At 38.8% G+C, this 25857-nt stretch overlaps 1 protein-coding gene across 1 annotated transcript; it reads right to left on the minus strand.

Annotated features, from left to right (window-relative positions):
- Nucleotides 1–15231: 15231 nt before the first annotated feature.
- On the minus strand, nucleotides 15232–20539 carry pfdn4 (prefoldin subunit 4). Its single transcript, XM_032521449.1, has 4 exons — nucleotides 20310–20539; nucleotides 18793–18900; nucleotides 17100–17240; nucleotides 15232–15892 (listed from the first exon to the last, which is right to left on the minus strand). The coding sequence occupies exons 1-4, from the start codon at nucleotides 20331–20333 to the stop codon at nucleotides 15761–15763; spliced, it is 405 nt and encodes a 134-aa protein (XP_032377340.1). The 5' UTR covers nucleotides 20334–20539; the 3' UTR covers nucleotides 15232–15760.
- Nucleotides 20540–25857: the final 5318 nt, after the last annotated feature.

The following is a 25857-nucleotide window of genomic DNA, read 5'->3' on the forward strand; positions in this document are numbered from 1 at the left end:
CTTAAGGTCTATCCACTACACAGCACTAGTTCAACTCCTACTCTCATTTTTTTCTTCTTTCAAAACAGTGGTGAAGAACACCAGAAGAAATTGTTTTCATTAAAACAAAAATACCGTTTTTTTTAACTGCATGCCAAGTTAATCAGAGCACACGATGCCAGATAGCCGCCTAAGTTAACGTATGAACGGTTGCTAGCATTTTAACACTTGTGTTTTCCTCGGGTCAAATTTGACCGGTTTACAAAAACTTTCTATATCAGAAACGATCGTTGAAAAACATAACAAATGTTGAAAAAAATGAAAAAAATATAAGAAAGCAGGAAAAAAATCAACAAAACATGATTTTTCTCAAACGCTGAAAAAGTGACAAGAAAACATCAAAAACATTGGAAAAATCGACAAAGAAGTTGTTAAAAAAATGACTGAAACATAATTAAAAGAACGTCAAAAATGTGACAAAAAAAAAGGAATAAAATTGACAAAAACTTGGGAAAAATGTAGAAAAAGAACAGCAAACTTTTTGAAATTTCAACCCGGAAAAACTGTTTATAAAAAGAGTCCGCCGCAGCCACTCCACATATAGTCTCTCAAAGCCTGACCTTCCTCCACAGCGCTGCAAAGGAGGGTCTGGCTAGTCCACACAGCAATCCGGGATGGGAGAAAAAAGGCTCTTTTTTTGTTGGGATTTCTTTAAACCAATCGCAATCGTCTTGGGTGGGGCTATGCGCTGCACGGAGCCACGGTGCCTCTGCAAAACAGCCGAGGGAAGGTGGTTTTGGTGGTCCTCTCAAGCATGTTTCAAGTCTAAAAGAACAATATTAATGCTCCACTTACTCAGAAATGCTCCATATCTACTTTAACCAAAGGCCAATACTTTAAACTGAGATAATACTTGTCGAACTTATCACTTTTCTCTAGCAATATATGTTTTTTTTTGTCTTTGACGTCGCCTTCCAGGCAGCTTACCCTGACCTTAACCCTAACCAAAACCATCGGAAGGAGACGTTGGGGGTAAAAAACACCAAACACCGGCTGAAACTCACAGTTCCCAGAAATAGCAGGAGAAAAAAAGTAGGTTGTCCTTCTTCAAAGACTTTGAAAACATCATACTTAAAAAAATCCCATCCAGACAGGCTGAGGGAAAGCAAATGAGGTTAGCAGCCGCTCCCCACGGCAGCATTGACAACTGATTATTTTGACACTTTAGTGTCAGTTTAGTGTCTTCTAGCATTGTGTGACACACCTGTCCTGTGATGGAACCCAATAATGCAGTTTTAACTTGTTTTGACGCCCATGTGCAGTGTATTAAACACTGGTTGTACAGCGTCTCAGTGAATGATTGAGATTGAATGCATTTTCAGTTTACTCCAGCCCCTGAATCTCATTAAAAAAAAGAACCCTACTTCCAAGAAAAATCTTTTCATTTTTTTCCCGAACATGTAAACACGTATTAAAATATTTGTTGATCACGCAACGTCAATCTGCCCTGCCGAGAATCTGCCACACTGGCAGTTCAAAGAGATGCAAAGATAGATTGCTCACTGTGGTACGCTGCAAACGCACAATTGGAAGGTAAAAGATATATGTCATGATGAAGGGGGTTGGAATTCCCAGCATGGGATCATTTCTGATACTTTCATAGAGCCTTTGTAGGCAGGAAACACTCTAACCCATATCCTAAAAATGAGGCCAGTCTGTAAATATTGTGTGAATGCTGCAAAGCAGCGGGAACATCTTCACATCTGTAGATTTATCAAAATGTTTAAAGGGCTTGGCTGCAACTGATATGAGACAGAGTCACCTAATTACACAGATTTCCTGATCAGTTTAATTAATCTCTTAGCTCATACTTTACTAAATCAGACTTTCTGGACTTTTAAAAAAAAAAGAATTGCCGCATTTTCTAGACATTTTTCTTCACATTTTTTTTCTTGGATGGTTTTTTTCGACCTTTTCTGATGCTCTTTTTTGTTGCTTTTTTACATCCTGTTTTGTATCCAATATTTCTTCAAATGTCAACAAATGTTGAGGATAGGGTTCGGCGATGTCTCCAAAATTGGCAGTTGACGTTGTCGTTAGGGTGTAGTGTCCATAAACTTGTGAGCGGAGAAAGGAAATAGTGATAAGTAGGGCTGCACGATTATGGCCAAAATGATAATCACGATTATTTTAATCAAGATTTTGATCGCGATTATTCTTACGATTATTTGTGGATTTTAACCAAAACAAATTTTATCGTCACATAGGCTGTTTATAACTGCGAGAGGGAGTGTGATGGACGCTACTCACAGAGAGACGGCTGATCATTATGAACGGGTCCAGCACGGGTCGAATGGCGGATACACACGGCGTGTGTATGAAACGTCTGTATCTTCACTGCGCTGCATTTTTATGAACTATGATATTCTCGCAATGGGTCACATCTCTGACACAGGTCCAGGTCGTCCAGGTCCAGCAGCCTCCGTCTCACACGCTGTTACTCTACCAACTGAAGTTAGTTGCATTCAATAACTTCTTCTGTGTTTTTCGCCGTGGCGGCCACGATAGCAGGGTTACCCGCGGAAACACTGGTACAAATACAGGTTTTCCCCTCATACTTAACACAGGGTGGCCACAGGTATTAACAAGTTAAATTTAAGACTTTTTAAGACTTTTTAATACCAATTCCAAATGAAATTTAAGACCAAATTTAGCAGCTAACAGACGTTACTAGCACCGACTAGCACCGGTCACCGCTGTTGTCTGAAAAACAGATGGGACAAAGTGTTGCGTTTACTGGTAAACTGGTAAACCTTGAGACTGACGTATAACCGACTGCTATCTGTTGAGTTTTCCTCCCGTTACTCTGTCCTCTGTGGCTGTCTACATCTAGACGGGGTGCAGGGAACCACTCTGACTGGCTCATGAGCAGACGGCTTTACGGAGCGGTAGCGGAGCGTTCTATGAAATGACGCTTTAAAAAAAATAATTGCTCAATCTCGCAAATTTGATCGTGGGAAGTCAAAATCGTGATCGTGATTCAAATTCAATTAATTGTGCAGCCCTAGTGATAAGCGTTCCAAGTCAACGGCTTTGCTCTCTCGCTCGAGACCGCTGCGTCCAAACCAGGGGCGCAGAGCTTACTGCATGCTGATACGTTACAGTCTACGTTCCTAGTCCAGGTAGAGCGAGCTGCAACTGACAGGGAGAGAGAGAGACTGTAAGGGGGGGGGGGGGAAAGTAGCTTCCACAGCTGCAGCGCAGCGCAAAGCCCGACTCAGTTGTCAATTTCCCATCCAGCGCCAGTGACTAGGATTAGTGTGTGTCTGACAGGGTGGGGGGCGTGGGGGTGGCCAGACATCACGATGGACGATATCATTGGCACAACCCTAGTTTCACTCGTGCCACCTAAACAAAAGCAAAAACTGATTTGTTAAGTTACATAACGTAGGTAGAGGGGTGCTCCATTGATTTGCTGGTCCAGTCAGAGAGACTGAGGGAAAATGACACAAAAAGTAAAGTTATTTTAACAGGGTTGAAAACTAATTTAACCCTGATTTGATTGACCCCTGACATTTGGGGCTGGAGTAGGGGTTGGGGAAAAAAATCGATACAGCATGACGCTTACCGTCATCCGTCTAGTCCATTAATTCCTGACAGTGGACACCTCATCGGGCTTTACTTAAAAGCATTGTGTGGGCTAACGTTACCTGCGCTGCGTTCCATAGCGACATCCTCTGTATGCGCAGGCAGCCCAGGAGGGCCTATTTTATTGTAAACATGATTATTTAGCATTAAAATTGTGACTATAACTTTCACATTGCCATACTTGATGATCGTTTTACAAAAGCAATCAGCCTGTGAAATGTTCTCTGCTTCACGAAAACCACGACTTGTCGTGAGCTATTGCTTAACTCATAAACCATCTGTTATGTTTTCATATGTATAGCCTGCCTTTCTGTGTCTAATCAAAGAGCCATTGTTTCAAACTTTACTACAAACTGCCACAATTAAATTGCAAATGTATCGTGCTTGGTAATTACATTTCTCTTTAGGGAATTAAATCTGATGACCATATTGGAGGCAGCTGTTGAAGGCCAGCACTGCAGGGAAAATATTTTAACACATGATTCATTTTGAGATTACCAAAAAGACAAGCATTGGAACAAGTGTCTGGACAAGTTATTTACATGCAAATTCAACTAGAAGGGAGGTACAGTCCACGTAAGTGTAATTCACTGTGGCAATAAATGCTTTTCTGATTCTAATCCAATTAAAGGCATAAACTGATACAGCAGCATAGTGAGGTAGAGTCAGATAGAATAGCATGAAGTAGAAATACAGAAAAACAAGTAGACATTTAAAGAAGCATATTTGCAGACTGATCTCATGAAATGGCGTATGTTTGACACGCCAATTTGTATGCCATTATTGGCGTGTTGTCAAGATGTTTAATTGCGTTGTAACGCGTCAACGCCATTTGGTCTCTATTGAATTACATTACCTTGCAATTGCATGTGAAATTCCGCCGTAGCAAGTAGTATGAAAGGACAAAAATCTGCTTAGGGAGGTTTGTCGGGGGTTGGATGGGTGAAACACAGGACTATCAGCCAGGAGACTGGAGACTGGGGACTGTGTCACATTTCCTAAACTCAATCGTCAGTTTCTTTTTTATTTAAGCCAAACCTGTTCTTCTTTTCCTATACCCAACTGCGTGTCAAGTTTCCTAAACTCAACCGTCAGTTTCTTTTTGTGATAACACGCTCAGTGGAGTGTATGTTTACGCCCACTGTATACAGTGTTGACATACACACGGATAGCTCAAAATGCGTACAGGTAACACACCACAGGACTAAAACACAGGACTTTCACCCAGGAGACTGGGAATCGTGTCCCGCTTGTCCCGTTTCCTAAACTCAACTGTCGCTTTCTTTTTTACTAAAGCCAAACTTGTTCTTCTTTTCTTAAACCCAACTGCGTGTCAAGTTTGCTAAACTCAACCGTGGGTTTCTTTTTTACTACAGCCAAACTTTTCTTCTTTTCCTATAACCAACTGTGTCCCGTTCCTAAACTCAACCGTTGTTTTCTTTTTTACTAAAGCCAAACCTGTTCTTCTTTTCTTAAACCAAACTGCGTGTCAAGTTTCCTAAACTCAACTGTCGCTTTTTTTTCACTAAAGCCAAACCTGTTCTTCTTTTCCTAAACTCAAGTGTGTGTCTCGTTTCCTAAACTCAACCATTGCCTTATTTTTCACTAAAGCCAAACCTGTTCTTCTTTTCCTATACCCAACTGCGTGTCACGTTTCCTAAACTCAACTATCGCTTTCTTCTCACAGTAACACGCCCAGTGGCGTATATGTTTACGCTCTCTGTATACAACGTAGACATACATGCGGGTAGCTCAAAATGCATACAGATAAAACCCCACTTGGCTTAAGAAAGTCTGCATGTATGTTTACGTGAAGTCACGATGTCATGTTGATATTTGAGCTGTTTAGTGCAACATGATCAGCTCCGGATTCCTTAAAATTATAATTGTCATGAAACTTTAGCTACATGACACTTATAGCTTTATATACTTAATTAATCTAATTTTCACACCCTCAGTAAAATTAACACCATCCGTACTGTTTTTCATAATTCTGACCTCTTTCCAAAAATGCTCTGGAAGTTATACTTTGCTATGCTTTTCTGGCAAGCAGACTACTCTCATTTCATTTAATGAAGTAGAAATTATATTTAAATCTTCCAGTGGCTAATTTTTAAGCCCACCATAGAGCTCATGCTTAACTTTTCCAGCCTCAAGCCAAGGCATAATAGGCTTCTCATGGTGTTCATTCCAGCCAGGATTAATATGAAACACTTTGTTTCTACATTTAGAAATGGGTTCACCAGCCGGATAGTTTACAGCAGTGCCGTTGACACAGCACTTGTTATGCATACAGATGTTAGCGTCTCAAATTGTTATCTTCGGGACATCATGCAGGAAAAGTCTCAACATTTACAATCCTACCAGCAGCTATGCAGAAGCATGTGCATTTAATCTATAACTCTGTTATAATGCTCAAGATTCAAGATTCAAAATTCAAGATTTCTTTATTGTCACACCACATTACACTGTGGCACGAAATTGCGTACAAAGTTTGTATCTTAAAAGAATACAGCACAGAAACAAATAATACACAGTGGAAAAGTCGAGATATTAGTTATTTGAATGAAAATAAATAAATTCTTAAATGCTTATATGGGGTGTGAGAGTATGTGGAGTGATACATATAAATATATAACATCTAAAAAAACTGAAAAGTATAAATATCTGTATTGTACATCAAGCAGCATAAACTGAAGGTTTTGCCATGGCCTTCACAATCTCATGACCTCAACATGATTGAAAATCTATGGATAGACCTTAAAAGAGCAGTGCGTGACAGACATCCCAGAAATCTCAAAGAACTGGAAGACTTTTGGAAGGAAGAATGGGCAAAGATACCTCAAACAAGAATTACAGACTCTTGGTTTGCTTCAAGAAGCGTTTCCAAGCTGTGATACTTGCCAAAGGGGCAGTACAAGGTATTAACTCTGCATGGTGCCCACACTTTTGCAGATGCCATTTTTTTTGTTTTCTGTTATTTTGAAAGTGTAAATGATGAAAATGAAATCTAACTTTTTGTGACATATTATATGAATGTCTAATCTGTCATTTGATGTCTTTTGGAGATTTTTCCATCATTTCTCGACTTCTTTATACACAGTAATACAATTTTTACCTGGGGTGCCCAAACATTCAAACCCCACTGTACTAAGGAGCATTTAAAACAGATTATTTTGTACACAAATAGTGTTCAGATTGATTGGACTGTTTTAGTGTGTTTCATTTGTCTGTTTTACATGAAATAATAGCTTAGGGTAACATCGTTTTAAACAAATCATTACTGCCTGAACTACTGTATGAAACGTCCTCATGACATAGATAAAGGTAGATGATTGTCCAAAGTAAATGAGGCTTTAATGTATTATATTTTTTAAAGCAAAAAAGGGGAAGAAAAAGGAATTAAAAGAAAGATGAGCTTCCCCTCCCAATGCTGTTGGAGATCGGATTAGTCTGACAGATAGTCTGACAGCAAACATACCCACATATTTAACACATAGTCAATATAGTCCCATTTAATCCAGACTGCCAGTGCCAGCTACAATTAAATAAGAAAAAGTACATTAGAATACTACGTAAAACATTTTACAGAGTAGGTGGGTGGTAACTCATACGCGGCCAGTCACATCACACACAGCATACACATACATCATAACAGGATGTTAAAAGAAACACATACACATGAATAATATGGATATGAATAATATGGATGTGTATATATAATGTATATTTTTTACTGTATACTGTACATACATACATACTGTACATACATACCATACATACATACATGCCTACATACATACATACATGGGAAAAGTAACTACATTTACATACTGTGAATCATTTTTTTGAATCACGAATCGTTTTTTTTAAAATCGCAAATCAATTTTGAATCGAATCGTGACCTTTTCTGAATTGTACACCCCTAGTAGCCGTAGTAGGTTTGTCTTTGCCTCTGTCTCACTGGTTTCAAGTGGAAGGGACTAAATTAGAAAAAGTTCAGAATCAGAATCAGAAATACTTTATTGATCCCCGAAGGGAAACTCTGTGTTACAGTTGCACACATAGTAGAAATATAAATAAAGAAATAAAGAAATATAAGGAGTGTGGATACTTACATAGTTAAAGGTATATTATGATGCAGTATTTACATAAATAACATAATTAAGGTGTTGTCATGTGGTCAGGTACCTCCATGCGCCAATCAGAATTAAGAATGATTGAACCTTTTTTGATTTGTGTTTGATAGTTTAATAGTTAATAAATATTACTTAAAGGTGCCCTGCCACACGTATTTCATTACTCTGTGATAATGTCTGATAGGCTTTTGGGGAAAAATGCCTTGGTTACCTTGGTTACCCACGGTAAGTCTTATAGGCTTTTTGGCCTCCAATGCATATCCTGTTATTTATTTAGTTTGGTTAATGTTCTTGCTATGTGATGCTAAATGAATCAAATCAAATTCCATGCAGATATTAACAACAAAGAAATTTCCTGTTGTACAAGTGCCCTATAGAAATGTGTGCCATGTGTGTGGTTAGATGACACAATCCAGATGGTTTTTGTTGTAGCCATTGAGCTCTATCCAATGAAATTAGGCTAGACATAATTGTGCTGCAATATCATGTATTCATCTGCAGCTCTTTTTGATAGTCTGCTCCTCTGAGCTGGTCGAGTGTCCTAATTAGTTTTACAATTGACAATACATTGGCAGGACCACATCAGATTCCTGGCACGCGTCAATGTTACAGTACATGTGCCAGTTGGAGCCGAGAGAAGCGTTGAAATCAAAACTGAAATAAAAACACAGGGCAGCAACTACCGAGGTGTTAATTAAAGAGAATCAGCAGCCGGATCAAGGTGAACAACACCGAAAGAGATAAGAGTGTCACATCTTATAATGGAACTCACAAACTACATGAATCAGGATTTATGACGGAATTCAGTCACACAGATGAATCAATGCTATGGTATGATGCTCAGCCACAATGCACATGCTGATTTCGTTTGTATGCTTCAATTTGGACCACTGTCGACCAATTAGATTTAATTAGTTAACAAACATAAAAGTCATAACTAATCCGTGTTTCACCCAATTAATTAACCTATGTATGTGTTGAAGAGGGGGAGGGGGGACACAGGGACATGAATACTATGAGTGATTACATAAATCATCACAGAACAATGTCATTCTAAAGGATGACTACATGAAGCCATCTTTGTGCTTTGATTTGCTGCTGTTGAGCCATAAAATGGACGACAATGGAGCCGAGTCCGTGCAACACTAATATGACTGAAGGATCATTGGCTTAAATCTCTACTTGGGGAAAATCCTGCCGGGGTGAATGTGAAGCATTCATCCTTCTCCGGTAAATTCCATCAGTTGTGCAATACGCTGAACATTGTATTGGTTTGTGCTGAAACTGCCCAGTGGTCATCAGCTTAGCAAATGGCGCGGGACTGGACCACCAAGGCGGCCCTGCTGTACGTGTACTTAAAAATAACACTTGCTTACTGGGGTGAATGAAATATGACTCTAACACCTTGTTAGCATACGTAGACTAAAGATTGTTTTATTGTTGTGCGTAGAATGGACGGGTTGCCCCGCAGACCCCTCGGCATCTACACCGGACCCTACGCCGTAGCCTGATGTGCACCTCTTGAAACTACTACTACTCACTCCCAAGCTAATCGCCGTCACTCTCTCACTTAACACGGTGTAGGCGACACCAATTTTCTCTCTACTGACAGCACTTCAAATTTACAGACAACATAGCTACGTGTTGAAATCGACTGGAATTCCCCTTTAATCATCTTGGGAACATGAATCTCCAACACATTCTGACTCCCAACTTGTTAAATAATGCCGCATGTTCAGAACCCCTTGGTGTCATTTTCCAGCATGCAGGATAATACCACTTAGGGTAAGGAAAAGATCATGGGCGGGGTTAAGAGATGTACATTTAAGTGAGACAGGGGACATGAACAGGACACAAACCCAGCCTCTTGGGTGAAAGTCCTGTGTTGTTTGACCCGTCCACCACCCAAACTATTGTCATCCTTCATACTGCGCCATCTTACAGTGCTGCCGTGGAGCAGCTACTCTGCCCGTTGTAATGGGAAAATTACATTTAACCAATCATTTTCATATTAATTATTCATAATAAGATGTCCAACGCCACTCAGAGTATATGACTTCTGTATCTATCCTCTGTGTCTTCTCCTTGTAGGAGACCACTGGATATGTTATGACTTTACATTTGTCCTCCAAGGACAAATGGCCTAAAGTCTGACAGAAACAGTTGTCCCATATAGACCCTGAAGGGGTCTTGTGCGTCGGGATCTGGCGCTGAGGGCCCCTGACCAAGCATCAGTGTGTTTTCTCATTTCGAAGCAACAACTACTCATCTCGGGGTCCATTCATCCTGTTGACAAGTTGGGAGTGGGACCGGCTTGAGTTGTCTATTACAAAGTTGCATGCCAAACCATTTAATAGTTGTTGAGATATTCTAGTGTGGACCAAAGTGGTGGACTGAAAGACCGACATTGCCATCCCTTGATTCTCACCACAAGTCTGGCTTAAACAGTTGAAATGAACTCCTCAGTTGTAAATGTAATGGTTACATAAAATCGACGTAAGATCACTAATCAGAGGCAAATGTATGTCTTAAGATTTAAGTTGTACATCACTTCTGTTTTTTTTTTTGCACAAATCAAACTGTCACCCAACAGTTTGATGAGTCAGTTTCTTCAAGGTCTCTGAAATATTACTGAAATAAATGTAGGCTTTGGTAATGATATTCATGGAAATATTTGGAGGCATTCTACTGTCTTTCATATGGTAAGTTATTTTGTCTATTGTTCCGTGGTGGATATGGAAATGCCTTTTCTAAAGTAATTTTCTCTACGTATTAGGGGCGACTGATTAAAGTAGATAACTGATGGAAACAAGCTTAGGCTCTCACCCATTTTAGACATTCTAGACGGAGACTTGCTGATACATGAGTGAAAGTTTTAATTTCCAATTCAGCAATTCATAAATGAAAGATAAACACATCTTTAAATAAACCATTGGATGTTAGCTTTGGGACGGCGATTTGTTTTCAAAGCACTTATAAGTCCCGATTGCTGCCCTGATGCCACACACTCACACACACACACACACACACACACACACACACACACACATTACTAACAGAGGGATCAGTCCACACAAAGACTCATCTTCATCATTCAGATGATTCACACTCTGCCGCAGTGGAATTGTGCCTTTATTGTCTTAGCTGCTCGACTTGACAGACACTAATGAAATGAATGACAGAATATATCCCGGCGTAGTGCTTGGCCTCCACACACACATCCAGAGTCCCTGTCCACAGGAAGTGATGGAATGGAATGCAGTATTAAGGAATTAATTAGTCTGGAAAAATCTCAAAAAACTTCAGGCCTTTGGTCCATGTCCCAGGCTGCGTGCCCTTTCGCTGCGTCCTAAATGATCCCTGTCATTTGGTCACGCAGGTGCATCGCTGCCTCTCACAGCCTGAGACACATCTCATCACTGCACTCAATCTTGCTTTGTGCATTTTAGGCTTCTCTTCCAAATCCCCATGATATGGCTTACTTGACATTCTCTCGTAACGTATTGCACCGCAGCTGTCAACGCTAAAGACCCTCATATTCTGTGGCATCACTCAGACGCTCAGTCGGGGTTTTTAAGTCTAGTGCACAGGGGCTTCCTAGGCCTGCAAAGAACCATTATGCTCACTATTGATTAATCTGTGGATCGATTTGACAACAAATCCATTTGTTTTATCTATAAAATGTGAAAAAAAAGTGGCGCTGTCAAATGTCTTTTTGTCTGACCGACAATCCAATACCAAAAGACGTTCATTTTACACGGATATAAAAACGAAGAGAAAAGCAGTAAATTCTCACACTGGAGAAGCTGCAGCTGCGGATTAATTTTCTACTAATTGACCAATCGTGTACACTCTATTTAAGACACATATCACACAATTCAAATGTCATCAGACAGTGTTAGTTGCATGTTGTCTTCCTCGTTTTCATGTTTCCTGTTCAAAGGCAGAGTTCCCTTAGGGACCAAAAAGAACTACACCTCCATGCTAACGTCAAGGGAACAATATGCTGTCTGCGCGTTCTTTATTCATTTTGCAAATACAACTATTCATGGCCACAATATAAATTGCATGGCCTTTGACAGGTAGCATGTCTCATTGTGCTTTTGAGATCGCTCCTCACTTGTAATGAACAAAAGCTGGCTGGGAAAGAACAGCTGTAAGTGGTGAAGAATGGCTGTAGCTGCTATGGATTTTTCAAACTGTCTGGGTTGACTCTCCTGACATTTAGGCTAACATAGAGAGACAGTGAGCAAACACAATTGTTCACTGTAGCCCCAGTGCAGAAAATGATGAAGTGTGCACACACTCGATGTGGAAGACACCAGCCGCTGGCGCTACCTGCCCTGACTACAGGATGTCTGGACTTTACTGTTTGGACCTTGAGGTCAAATCCTGAGTGTAGTATGACCAAGGGTGTAGTCTACAGGATACGCAGGTATACGCAGTATACACACTAAGAAAGCTCCAGCATTTCCATGTACCCACTCAAAAATGCCCAATGACACGTAACAACATACTTTCCAATTTATTTTATACTTTTTCTCCGCATAGGTTAAATAAAGGTATTTCCACCATTATGTGGTGTCAAAAAAAGTGTATCAGAATGCAGACAATAAAGTTGTTGATGCTCCAAAATACCCTGGGGAGGACACCCCCCCCCCCCCCCCCCCATGATATACTCCAGCTTCCCAACAGGCATATTCCCGCCCATATATATATATATATATAGATATATATATAGATATAGATATATATGTATACACACACAGTATATAGTACAGTATACCCACTACAATACATTATACTACACCGTTGAGTATGACTCCTATTTACAAAACATACAAAAAAATGTGTTCCTTAGCATATTGGTGCTTTCTCCACATGCCATTGATAATTCTTACCCAGGAGCCATGAGGCAAACCTGTTTGACATATTTCTCCCTTGTGCAGCCATAACCGATAATCTCAAAAAGGTCATCTTTTTACTGTCTGATTTCACTGAGAGATTACTGGGGAGACAGAGACCCCCTCTGGTCGGTTTCTGCTGTTACAGCGGTCTGCCTGAGCTTAAAATATATAGACTTCATTTTTCTCCAAACAACATATTCTACATCCCAATGTGACAGTGAATGTTTTAGCAGCTTTCTACAGATTTCATTGTAGGAAACGACCTACTTGTGTCCCATTTAGATAATAATAGATAATAGACAACTGTAATTAAATGAAAACACTAATCAATGAATCTTCCCATTCTGGCAGACTGTGTCGCACCTTATTTGACAAACGAGTGATACTGGCAGTTTCAGCGGAAATGATACCAATTTAAAAGCTGCCAAAGTGTTTTGAAAGTTCTAACTGCAAAGATAAATATCAGTGTTGGAGAGGAAGCAGGGGAGTGAGAGGACAGACACAAATGAACAGATAGAGAGAGAGAGATAGTAGACAGAGAGTAAATAAGGCCATCGGGGAAATAAGTACAGTCATTTCCATGTGTGTTCCTCTGAGCTGGAGTTTAACAAGCTGTGCATAAACACAAGGCTGTGTGGGTGGACGCTGTCTTAATCAGAGCTATGAAGCTTCAGCAGCAAACCTACCGGGAGGAGACGCTTGTTAATTGAGATCTTGATCCTCCAGAGGTGTCTGCCATAACTTCAAGCTCTCCATATCTTTTTTCCTTCAGATATTTTATTAGCTCGCGCAGGCCACACTTGAGGGCACAATTTAATGAGGTTTGTGCATTGTTGTTATTTGTGGGAGGCACCAACCTAGCATGTCTAGAGAATGATCTGACTTTAGAGGCAAAGACAAAAAAAAAATCTAGATTTCACCCGAATTAATGATTTTCTTTAATTGCACTTTTCCATTCATGGATTGATTTGCTGTGTTGCTTTAACAGTTATTATGTGAATACAAAATACATGTTTCTAGACAAATTCAGTATAAAATCAGATGTTGAAATGATTTGCATCTTCCAAGATTTCGGTCATTTCTGTGTCAGATACAGGAGATCTTGTTAAATAAGTCCCAACATACTGCAGCACACTAAGCTTTTTTAATGGACCAAACTACTGAGTTCTGTTTATCGTTATCTTATCTCTCCCCATCTATTCTAGCATTTGTATTTAAAACCTGTTGGACTTAAATGTCTACATAAATTCATAATCATTTTTCAATCCTATGTTTGTTCTTTGATTGATATTTCAACATGATATCTAGCCACATCCAGATGTTGGGTCTGGGAACTCACCATTGGCAAGGCTCAATCCGAGGGGCGGGATAAACGGCTGTCTTTCAAATTCCCTCTGCACGCAATAGGTAGCGATACAAAAAATCATGGCAATGCTGCTTGATAGATGCAACTTTTGCCGTATCCGGTCAGCAAAACTCATCTTCCTTCTTTAAGAAAGACTTCAGAGCTTCACTCCGAGTCTTCCAGAGTCGCGGCCGAAGCCGATTCAAAAGACAATCGGGTAGCAGGAAATTCACGAGGAATTGTCACAACTCTGCCGTCCTCACGTCTGCCCACTGACTCAGACGTAAACACACACATCGTGACAAAGGGAAAACTTCAGGATTGATGAGTTAAATAACTGTCCAAGGCAAAATAGCAGGTCAAATTATTCAATATTTCATTAAAGAAAGCAAAAATTTGGCAAGTATTAAAACTTTTACAGTTTTGTGATTGTAGGGGTTTGTTTTTTCTTATTTCCTACCACAATGATCATCTCAGGGCCACTCAGATTTATTTTTGGGACTGTAGAAAAATCTAAATGCTAGATTAGGAAACACAGGATTAACTGTGTGTTAAGTAGTTCAAACTAGCTCCACTTCACATCAGTATTAGAGCCCTATTTTAACAATCTAAGCACACGGGGTGAAGTGCCTGGCGCAGGTGCAACGGTGGCTAACCTTTAACTCCATTTTACAGACATACACTCTGTGCTAAATCATGCCTAAATAAATATTACGGTCACAGATTAAGAGATACATCAAGCCTTTTAAAATGTTGGCTTAGTGTGTTGCTCCTAGAGATGTTCCGATACCAGTATCGCCTCCGATACTGCCTAAAACGCTGGTATTGGGAAGAATAGGAGTTTATGGACCAATCCGATACCACATAATAAAGCCCTAAAGAAAATCTACATTAGCTGGTTTATTTGCTTTTTTCGTTACGTCTGTCTGACGTTCTTGTGGTTTTTCATGTTTCCCAAAGAGTTTAACTCTGAGCCATGCTGACAACAAATTACATCCACACAGGAATAGTAGTATATAACTTCTAAAACAATAAAACATATGACACGCTGGTATCGGCTCAGTACTCTACATCGGCTAATACACAAGTTCAAGTATCGGAAACGGGAAGCCAAAAAAAACAAAAAGGAATCGGACCATCTCTAGTCACTTCATTTCTGATTGAAGAATTGGCTCAAATTGGTTCACGTTCTTTGTAAAAGACAATGTGTAGATCAGTAAAGAGGGTACTCATTTAATCAACTTGATTTGACTATGAACACCACAACATTCTGAACAAAGGTCAAGCAGATTCAATACTTAAAAATGTTCATCATAAGAGCAGACACAATTTTGTTGTTGGACAATTTCATTCGACCTTGGAGGGCAATCAAACACAAAGTGAGCTCACAAATGTTCAAAATGTTAAATTTGTCAGAAGTTAAACTACTATACAGCACTTTAGTTTGAACAATAGAATAAAAAAAACAACATGAGCATTAAATAAGAGACCAATTAAAAGAGGTTAGAAATGATGCGCATTTATTTAGTCTCCAAATCTTTGTTGTCCTTGTGAATTTGTTTGCCAAAATCTTAACTGAAGAATCATACAACATCGGTGCAAACAAAAGCCAGAAGCTAACAAAATCTAAGCCGTTCGTGCCGAGTCCTTGGTGTTTTGTTCGGCAAACACTCGGTGGATCGGGTACGAGAGCTGCATGAAAAAGTCCGTGTCGGGGCAGCTGTCAACGTCCATTTCTCAACTCAGCTTTCATCTGCCTCCAGGTTAATGTTGTTACCAAACTTGGCATAGAGGTGGACCTTCAGATCACCCAATACTTGCTGTATCGCTGACACTCGTTCCTCGAGGCCTTTGACCTCCTGCTCCAGTGTCTCCTGATTACAGAACATGAACTCCAATTACACGACAACCCCTAGTTTTCCCATATGAGGCAAACAACAACGGGCATTTCCATTAATCAGTTTGAAATAAATTACCCCCACTAGGTGAGTCAATAAGAACACATTCTGAAGGCAGGAGGAGAAAATGGGATGAGGAAAGAAAAAAATGGCCGTGTATATTAATGGTTAACTAAATTATAATCAGCAGATATTACGAGTTGAAAAGTGAGCCGTTCTCAACATGTTTGTCATGCAGTGTGTGTAGCAGACTGCTCCACATCAATCAGTCTGGTCCTGCGCAGTGTGCTACGCTGTGTGAGGAAGCAGCAGCAGATACAAGGACTAGGCATGCACCGTAGGAGGAAAATGTGCAATACGGGACAATGTTGAATATTGCAATAATATTACTTCAGATTAAAAAAACAGATATTGCTATTTACTCAGTTCTGCCTCTCTGCTGCTTTCAGGATTCTGCTAAAAATACAACAAACTGCTTGTTGAATGTAAAACAAAAGAAATCATTTATTTTATTAAACTAATTAAACACTGAATTTCTTTCTTTTTTTTTTTTTAAAGGCACCACTGAAAAAATAATATTTTCTGCATTTAAAGTGCAGTTTTCTACTGATATTTGCTTTCAACTCACACGGAAAATCTCTGAGTATCTTTCACAATATGTCGCAGCCTTTTGCAATGTGTTTGTTGCACAAGCTGATTTTGCGGTAATTATATTTTTAAAAAAAAGCCCTCTGAAGGGTCTTAAGTGCTGTAAAAAGCGCAATATAAATAAAAAATGCATTATAATTATGATCTCGAACACAGTCTAAGGGGGCAATCATGGAGGCTTTTCAGAAATGTTAGTAAATCCCATTTTTAAAAACAGGAAGCTCAGAGGACAGTTACACATATCTCATTGTTTCACTGGCTTCATTTTGCTACTCAAACTTAATATGGAGCATGCAGTCTGGCTCTTGTTTCAATCCAATGGAGTTCAAAGATACATCTTAATATTATAATTCAGTAAAACTTGATGACAAAAATAAAAAAAAAGTAGTAAAAAAAAAACTGAAAACACTTATTTCATTGTTATTTAAATGACTTTCTAAATCTTTCATTGTTAATTCTCCTTCACAGGCCTTTAACTTGATGCCTTTGGCTTAACGAGGGTCTGAAGAGTAGGAACGGGTATGAAGAGCCCTACCTTTGCAGCCTCCAGCATCTCCTGTGTTTCTTCCTGACTGTGACTGACAAACACATCGCCGATTTGATATGGGATCAATAGAGAGTCGTCGTCCAACATCATGAGGTCGTCGCTGGCGTCCTGTAAGTTCTGCAGCGATTTCTGCAGGGAGACATTAGCAGATCATTCGTCTCAATTTGGACTGTTAACAAATTAGTGTCAGTCATTTAGCATTTGCATTGTCCTTCTGACCACACTTACACGTCCCATGACATGGAGCTCTTTGGATGCTTTTATAGTGGTCCCCTAATACTGTATCTGAAGTCTCTTTCCCAAAGTTCAGTCTTGGGTTGAATCTCCTTTCTCTATCTTAGCCCTGGCCCTTACACCTCCCCCTAGGTTTTGCCCATTCACACAAGACTAAGGGGTGTCCCAATTCTCATTTTGATCAAGGGGTGGCCCTTGGAACCATAGACAGTGAATGAAAGAAATCAAGGGAGGATGCAAGCTTACTTGAAAACAAGAGGTTTCCATATGTACATTGCGCAATGGCTGCCAGATCGACCAGAGAGACCCATAAATGTAAGTTTGGCTTAAAGAATTGATTTAAAAATTATGACAGTCTTGTTTTGTGCTCAATACAGTGTACATATATACTTGCAACCATGATCTTAATTGAAATAAAACATTTCTAGCTTGCTATGCTAACGCTGATTGTTAACATTACATTGTTGACTTGCACAACAGTCCTGCATTTCTCTGCTTTGAATGGACTCCATGCACGTCTACAGGTTTAACCATTGGCAGAGAAATTTGTTTGATATCAGAGCAAAACACTACTTGGTTTGGAGACATCGCTACATGATTTATATATGTATATCACACAGGAGGACACAGCAGCTTATCCACTTTATACTATATATACCGTCCTGTATCACACAGGGTCGCAGGAGGACAAGCAGCTGATCCACGTACAGGCTGAAAACGAGCAGAAGTTTCTTAAATCATGTGTTCATGTTGTACACATTCATTATTGTATTGGTACTGTATTATTTTAATCATTTGTACTTAATTCCTTTTCATGCACTTGTACATTGTTGTTAATTATGATACGGGACACTGATGAAAAAAAATGTGAGGGGGGGTTACTGGCCAACAGGCATCAGACTGGTCTGGAATATCAGAATCGCTGTAGTTTATTTGTTTGTGGTCTTGTGTCTTTTTTGTTTACACATTTGAGTGCCTTTTTATGTGTGTGTGACCTGTAAGTTATGGTTCTGCTAGACGATAATGCTTTTGCAATATATTTTATGTCATTTTTTGCCTGTTATGTTTAATTTATTAGGCAATAAAGATTTTTGGAGAAATGCATATTAATGTTAAAAAAACTCATGAATTGACATTTTCTTACCATGGGACCTTTAACCATAACCCATCTAAACCAATTAAGTTTCTGTGGATTTAATGAGTCAACTCATCCATTTTCAAAGGCTGTGCTTTGTGGCTCTGACTAGTTGTACCATGTCCTACTTATAAAGTAATAGAGCTCGATGGATTTATTGGCGGGCCAATATTGTCAGCCGATATTAGGCATTTTCCAAACTATCATTATCGTCATTTATAATGGCCGATACATTTATATATTTTTTTAATATTCATGTATCATAATCATTATGATACTGAGTGTGTGACATTCACAGCACACAACGCTTACTTTCTTTGCCTCAATTTCGTTTTTCAGCTCGGTCATCCGACTCGTGTTCCTGGCAAATTTGTTGATCTTCTGTTGGTCTTCAAAAGTAACGTTCACATCTTCAACTCCCTGCAAACAAGAGGAAAACAGTTACAGCTGTGCTTAAAGTCAGTGGTAGTAGTGGGTACTGTACTGTACTGTACTTACGTACAACCCTAAAGGTAATTGTACTTCACTAATTTACTTACTTAATAGCCACATGCAACTGTTCATTGTGTTTGTTATAGGAACTGTCTTTCTGGTGTAGATTGTTTGTATCTGCATATTTCCCACTGCTTTTATCATTGATTGTACTGTCAATGCATGTATTCTAGCATCTGAGCCTTCTGGGGACTACAAATGAAAATGAGCCAACTGGCATATTCTCAGAAATGTTATTCATATGCACTGTCTGTGTCAAGTAATTAACTAAACTTGAATATTTATATAAATAAGCTATTCGCTTCGCCTGCTCCTTCTCAAACTAATCATTTAATTGTGTAATTATGTGTATGTATATGTGAGTGTGAATATGTATGTACACACACACACACACACACACACACACACACACATATATATATTTATGTTTCTGATCATTTCTGATTGAAATTTTGTTTTGTCTTGCAACATTGTTGATTGTTTAAGATAAATAAAAAAACTACTTACAATATTAATAACATAATTATAAGATAATAGTTCAAATTAGCTCAACCCCCAACACTAAAGTGATGGACTCATAAATGCGTTGATAATTATAATTTACTAATATAATACATAGTATTTCTGAAACAAGCCGTTCTGCATAATGAGCACGTTTTCTTTCGGTACGTCTAATTTTGATGCTAATACTTTTGTACTTTTAAGTGCAATTTTATACGCTGGGCTTGTACTACTCGTAACAACATTTCTTCACTGTGTTTTGCTACTTTTACTTAAGCAAAATACATAAAATTACTTCGTCCAACTGTGGTTTAAGTTGACCAGATAAACCGAACACGACCAAATCTAGTTGGTTCACTAGCTAGCTACGTTAGAATGAATATAGCTAAACGGTCACATTAGCTAGCGTTATGCTACCGTTAGCTAGCAAACTATATGCAAGACGACAGCTTCAGTGACGGTAGTGTCTTGTCAGTCACCGTTGCCAACTATCACGGACCTTCGTTAGCTGGTTACCATCATTATCATTAGGCTAGTAAATTCTCAGGACTCTCGGTTAACTGACTTTAAACACAGGATACATCTAGCTAATGCTACGTTTGCATTACGCTAGCTGCTACTAACGTTGTCGTTGACATGAGCTAGCACGAGGGCGTGACCATGATTTGTGTATTATTGGCACCAGCAATTGTGGCTTCCTCCTCCCCCCCCCCCCCCCCCCCCCGACACACACACATACATACACACATACATTTCTACGGTCTTTCTATGAATGACCATAAGTGACTGCAACGGAGTGTATCTAACTCAACAACGCATATGAATTCAATACTTACAGGTCCCTTCATGGTGGCTGCCATCTCGGCTTCCTCGACTGCACATAGACGGCAGCACGCCACACAACAGTATAGCTTCGACGCCACCTAGCGTCGAAGCTAGGAAACGGCTACAGAATGACAGTCAAAGATGACCGGAAAATGCTTGACTTTTGTCCTTTTAACCCTCATGATGTCCTCGGGTCAAATTGACCTATTTTCCTATATCAGTCTTCTTTTTAACTCCCCAAAAACAGATTGATTCCACACGACGCTCTTTGGCAAGTACAAATCTCTACTTTCATTAATTTTGGGGCGTCTTATTAAATTTTCTGGCATTTAAAAAAAAATGGAATTGGTTTCTAAATAGTATTGAGTAAAAGTTGACATATTCCAGTCTGTGATGATCCATCAACATCCATTCCTTTAATTCTAGTCTAAATAATTCCTAATTTCTACTTTTCTAACTCAAACATTAGGTATAGTTTCCTATAAATGAGGTTCACTGACCATAAATTCCAAAAATAACTGTAAAACTAAAGTTAATAAGGTGGTGTTATGTGTTGACAACGTCAACAAAAGTGACAAACATTGAAAAAAGGGACAAATATTTAAGAAAAAGTTAAAAAACGTGGACAAAAAGCGCCAATAAAAGTGTTGATTTTCAATTTTGTTTTTTGGAGTCAAAATTTCAAATGAAAAGCCTTTTATCAACATTTTGGTCGTCTTTTTCAACCCTTTTGTGTCTTTCCCCAGATTTCTTTTGTCACCTTTTCAACGTGTGTCAACTTTTTCTGAGCCTTTTGAAATTTTTGTGATTTTTTTCCCCAAATTTTTTTCCCCTTTTTTTTTTACTTTTTTGTCACTTTTTATTCACATTGTAGTCACTTTTATTGACATTTATCTTTTTGACATTACATTTGTCACACACAAGTTCTTTTATAAAAACAATTTTTCTCCAAATGCTATAAAATTGACAAATAAAAACCAAATTCAATGAAAGTAGTGAGCTGATTATTTATTTAACTTGTGAGGAGTGTTGTTGGGAACCATCCACGTTACTTTTTGGGAAAAATTTGTTAGAAAGAAACCCAAATTTCGGAAATAGAAACTTTTTGGAAAGGGGTCAAATTTGACCCGAAGACACCAGGAGAGTTAAACCATATATTGTTAATATTATACAGTGTATGATTTTAACATATATATTCTGGTTGCCTGTCACTGGAACGCCTGCTTTTAAAATAAAAAAAAGTCATCAAACATGGTCCTTCCTTTACACTCAAGCTAAACCAAATGTATCAGGTGTATCAGGTATTTGGTTTATTATTATTGGAATTAATTATCTTATAAAATGGGCTTACAATAGGCCCAACAAGTTATTTTATCAACCGGAACTGCTGCTCTGTCAATTTATCTACAGCAAACAGTACTGCACCCAAGTTCAAATATTTACTATACACATCTGCAAAGCTAAAGCACTACTCATCCAATTCAGACTATAGCTGCAGAGGAAGAAGTGTATCACATCAGAAATATAAGAGATGTTGTATTTAATAACCAGGCAGCATTGTGAGAGTGACTTAATTCAGTGTGCTAATGTGCTGCAATAGCAGCAAGCAGTGCTATGACTATTGTTTGTCATACTTATTATTATTCCGCTTTTTTTTTTTGTCCCGCTACTAGTCCTGGAGCTTTGCTAACACATGCACACAAAATACATCAAAACGTGTGTAATGATCAGGCATGGTGTTCTATGACTTTTCAAAGAGATTTGCCGCGTGGTTTTCACGAAATTGCCAAAAAAACACAGCAACAAGTTCTGACACAAACACACACCTATGATCAGACTCCTCACTGTTGGCCCTGTACACGCTAAAAGTCTTGTTTTTTTAAATGGAGTCTGGTTGCTTTAGCGCTATCTACGTCATAGCTGTTCCTGGGAAACAGGTCTTAAATAGATTTTAAAAAGTTATATCTCTGAAGGGTTTAGACACGTAAGACTTTTATTATTTTTAGTTTTATTGTTGTTTGGATATGCACCAAGCAGTAGGCACACTTTCAAAATTCACAAATTTCTGCGGAATCTTCTAGTCTTGACATGCCATTTCTTCCAACTTCTTAAAATCAGTGAGCTTTTGTAAGGGTTGTGCTCCTGACAAATCTTGACGTAAATCCAGTGCCATGCATTGTTACATCATGGAGCGTTAGCTTGAATTTGCTCAGGCGGGCCTTGTATGAAGTAAAAAATGCACAATCCAAACAGGGGAATCCAACTCCCACCTCAATGTGCAGGCCATAGGCTACAATTGAGACATTGTGTTCATGGAATTCAAGCCTTGACGTAATAAAACCAATAGCTACTGCTCATTTTTTTTGTTTTCTTTTAACCAATTGTTTGCAGTTGCTTGGTAAATCACAAGTTTATAATGTCTGGAGTGGCTGATTAGCAGCCACTCCAAAGTAAAGTATAAAAAAACAGCATAAAAAAACTAAATGAGAATAATAAAAGAAGGAAAAACTTGATAAATTAACGTTAATTTGGACTCTCAGGCAGGCCCGTTTGTATTAATAAATTGACAAACCCCAAAAAGACACGTGGAAGTCTTCAGAGACAAATGATTTCATCACAGAGCTATTTTTATACTTTGATTAGTTGTGATAATGGAGCCCATAATTGCTCTTTACAACTCAAGAAAGTGTTTTTTAGCCACATAATATGAGAAAATACAGTAGATATTGTAAAGCACATGTCAGTTTGATTATTTTTCTCAATTGTCTTATTACAGTTTTTTTTCAATTGCTAAATGACTGTGTTCACAACTGAAGCCACGTGTGCAAAACCCAAACTCCAGTCAATTTTATAGCGTTTTTTTGATTGAGTAAAAGATGACATATTCCAGTCTGTAATTATCCATCAACATCCATTCCTTTAATTTTAGTCTAAATAATTCCTAATTTCTGCTTTTCTAACTCAAACATTAGGTATAATTTCCCATAAATGAGCTTTATTGACCATAAATTCCAAAAATAACTGCAAAACTGAAGTTAATAAGTTAGTTATGTAGTGTTGAAAACATCAAAAAAGTGACTAACGTTGAAAAAAAGCATCAAAAGTGTTGAAAAAAGGGACAAAAACGTAAGAAAAGGTTAAAAACATGGATAAAAAGCATCAACAAAAGTGTTGGTTTTCAAATTTGACGGGAAGACAACACAACATGTCTCAAAACAGGCTCACTGTGAACAATCCTTACTGAGATAACACACACTGAGACACACACACACACACACACACACACACACACACACTGAGACACACACACTGAGATAACACACACTGTCACTCAGAACACACTGAGTCAAAACACTGGCGATCTGAGTGACTTAACACTCCTCAATAGTTTCTTTACTGTAAAGAAAAGATATAGATTTTACAATATACCAATATGTATGTATGGTAAACCAAAAATAATGAAAATCAGCAGTTTGCTTCAATATAGTATTTTGTCTCTAGTAATTTATGAAATTACTGGGGAGAAAAATAAAGGTGCATAACAGTGACAAAGAATAGTGTAACTAATCCTGCCTCTCTCCAGCATCAGAATCAGAACCAGGATCATAATCATAATCAGAAATGACGTATGGGGATGGCAGTTGCTCAGCCTGTGGGGAGTTGGGTTGGGAAGCAGAAGGTTGTGGGTTCAAGTCCCCTCATGGACCAAAGTGTGGATTGGTGGCTGTAGAGATGCCACTTCACCTACTGGGCGCTGCCAGGTGCCCTTGAGCAAGGCACTGTACCCCAGCCCACTCACTCCAACATCACTCCACTTGTGCATGTGTGTGTATTTCGGACCTGTGTGTAGTGATTACTAACAAACAGAGTGTAAATTGTAATTTCCCCACTGGGGATCAATGAACAGTATAAATTATTGTTATTAATAAAATCTGTGTTGCAGTTGCACAAATTGTATAAATATCAAGTAGAATTATAAAGAAAGAAATATAAGGAGTGTGGATATGTATGGTATGTTATGATATGGTATTTACATAATTAAGGAGTTGTAATGGTGAACAGTAATATAATAATAATAATAATAATATAATAATGGTAGCATAATAATGGTACACATTTCAAGCCAGTGTTACAGTTATTGCACAAAACAGATATTGCCCAGTATCAAACTCACTGAGTGTGGTGTGTGTGTGTGTGTTGTGTGTGTGTCAGACACTTAGTGGGAGGAGTTATAAAGTGTAAGGGCCACAGGCAGGAATGATTTCCTGTGGCGCTCTGTGGTGCATTTTGGGAGAATGAGTCTTTCACTGAAAGTGCTCCTGTGATTGAGCAGCAAGTCATGGAGAGGGTGCGAGACATTGTCCAAGATGGCGTGTAGTTTGGACAGCGTCCTCCTCTCTGACATCCTGCATCATGCAGCATCATCACATTGGGTGTCTGCATCTTCTCTAAATACTAATGAATGTGCAGTTTCCTGTTATGGTTTGGGTATTTTGTCTCTCCTTATTGGGTGTTTTGGTTCTGTCTGGTCTCCTTGTGCTTGTGTCCTAGTTTCCTCCCCGGTCTTGTTGTGGGGTTGTAGTTTCTGTCTTGAGTGTCTGTGAGTTGTGTTTCCTGTTTTATTTTGACAGTCTGGTTGTCTTTAGTTTTCCTTCCTGTGTTTTCCCGCCCCTGTGATTGCCTGATGTCTTCCACCAGTCTGTTTCCAGTCAACGTGTCCTGCGTTTGCAGTTTTCCCTGTGATCCGTCTTTTTGTCCTGGGTCATTAATGGGAGTTGTTGAGATTTTGGATTTCTTTTTGGCATTTTGGATCACTTTGTTCTTTGGACTCTTTTTGTCAATACATCTTTATCTTTGCACTTGGGTCCTATTCCGCCACATTGTTACAGTCTCCATTACTCTCTGAAACACAGTCAGAATGCAGTTTTACCATTGCAAAGATATTGTTTTTTCACTTTTTTATAGCTGTGTATGTAACATCCGATATTTGACGTATGGGCATATTGGTATTTTTGCTCTTTTACCGCTCAAATCTCTCAAACGGTACAGTGTAATTGTTTACTGTAGTTTTTATTTGATTGTATAAAAAAGGCTTTCTGAGCTTTCTCTATGTAAATACCATACCGTATATGTTCACTAACAACATGTCCTTTAATTCCCACTTAAAGCAAATTTCAAGGATCGCCTTTTTTCACCTACGTAATATTGCAAAAATCAGGAATATCCTGTCTAAAAATGATGCAGAAAAACTAGTCCATGCATTTGTTACTTCTAGGTTGGATTACTGCAATTCTTTACTATCAGGCTGCTCGAAAAAATCCATAAAGACTCTACAGCTGATCCAGAATGCTGCGGCACGTGTTCTGACGGGAACCAGGAAAAGAGACCACGTTTCTCCTGTTTTAGCTTCTCTGCATTGGCTTCCTGTAAAATTTAGAATAGAATTTAAAATCCTTCTTCTCACCTACAAAGCTCTTCATGGTCAGGTTCCATCTTATCTTAAAGAGCTTATAGTACCTTACAACCCTAGGAGAGAACTACGCTCCCAGAATGCAGGGT

Source organism: Etheostoma spectabile, chromosome 7, assembly GCF_008692095.1.
Source record: "Etheostoma spectabile isolate EspeVRDwgs_2016 chromosome 7, UIUC_Espe_1.0, whole genome shotgun sequence".
Classification (NCBI taxonomy): domain Eukaryota; kingdom Metazoa; phylum Chordata; class Actinopteri; order Perciformes; family Percidae; genus Etheostoma; species Etheostoma spectabile.

Bases quoted from the DNA above. Each gene is read 5' to 3' on its own strand.
- pfdn4 (XM_032521449.1), bottom strand. From the start codon at position 20,333: ATGGCAGCCACCATGAAGGGACCT. The intron at 17,241-18,792 runs GTAAGCGTTGTG...GTCTCCCTGCAG, and splicing joins ACGAAATTGAGGCAAAGAAA to AAATCGCTGCAGAACTTACA. The intron at 15,893-17,099 runs GTAGGGCTCTTC...TTCTGTAATCAG, and splicing joins AGATGCTGGAGGCTGCAAAG to GAGACACTGGAGCAGGAGGT.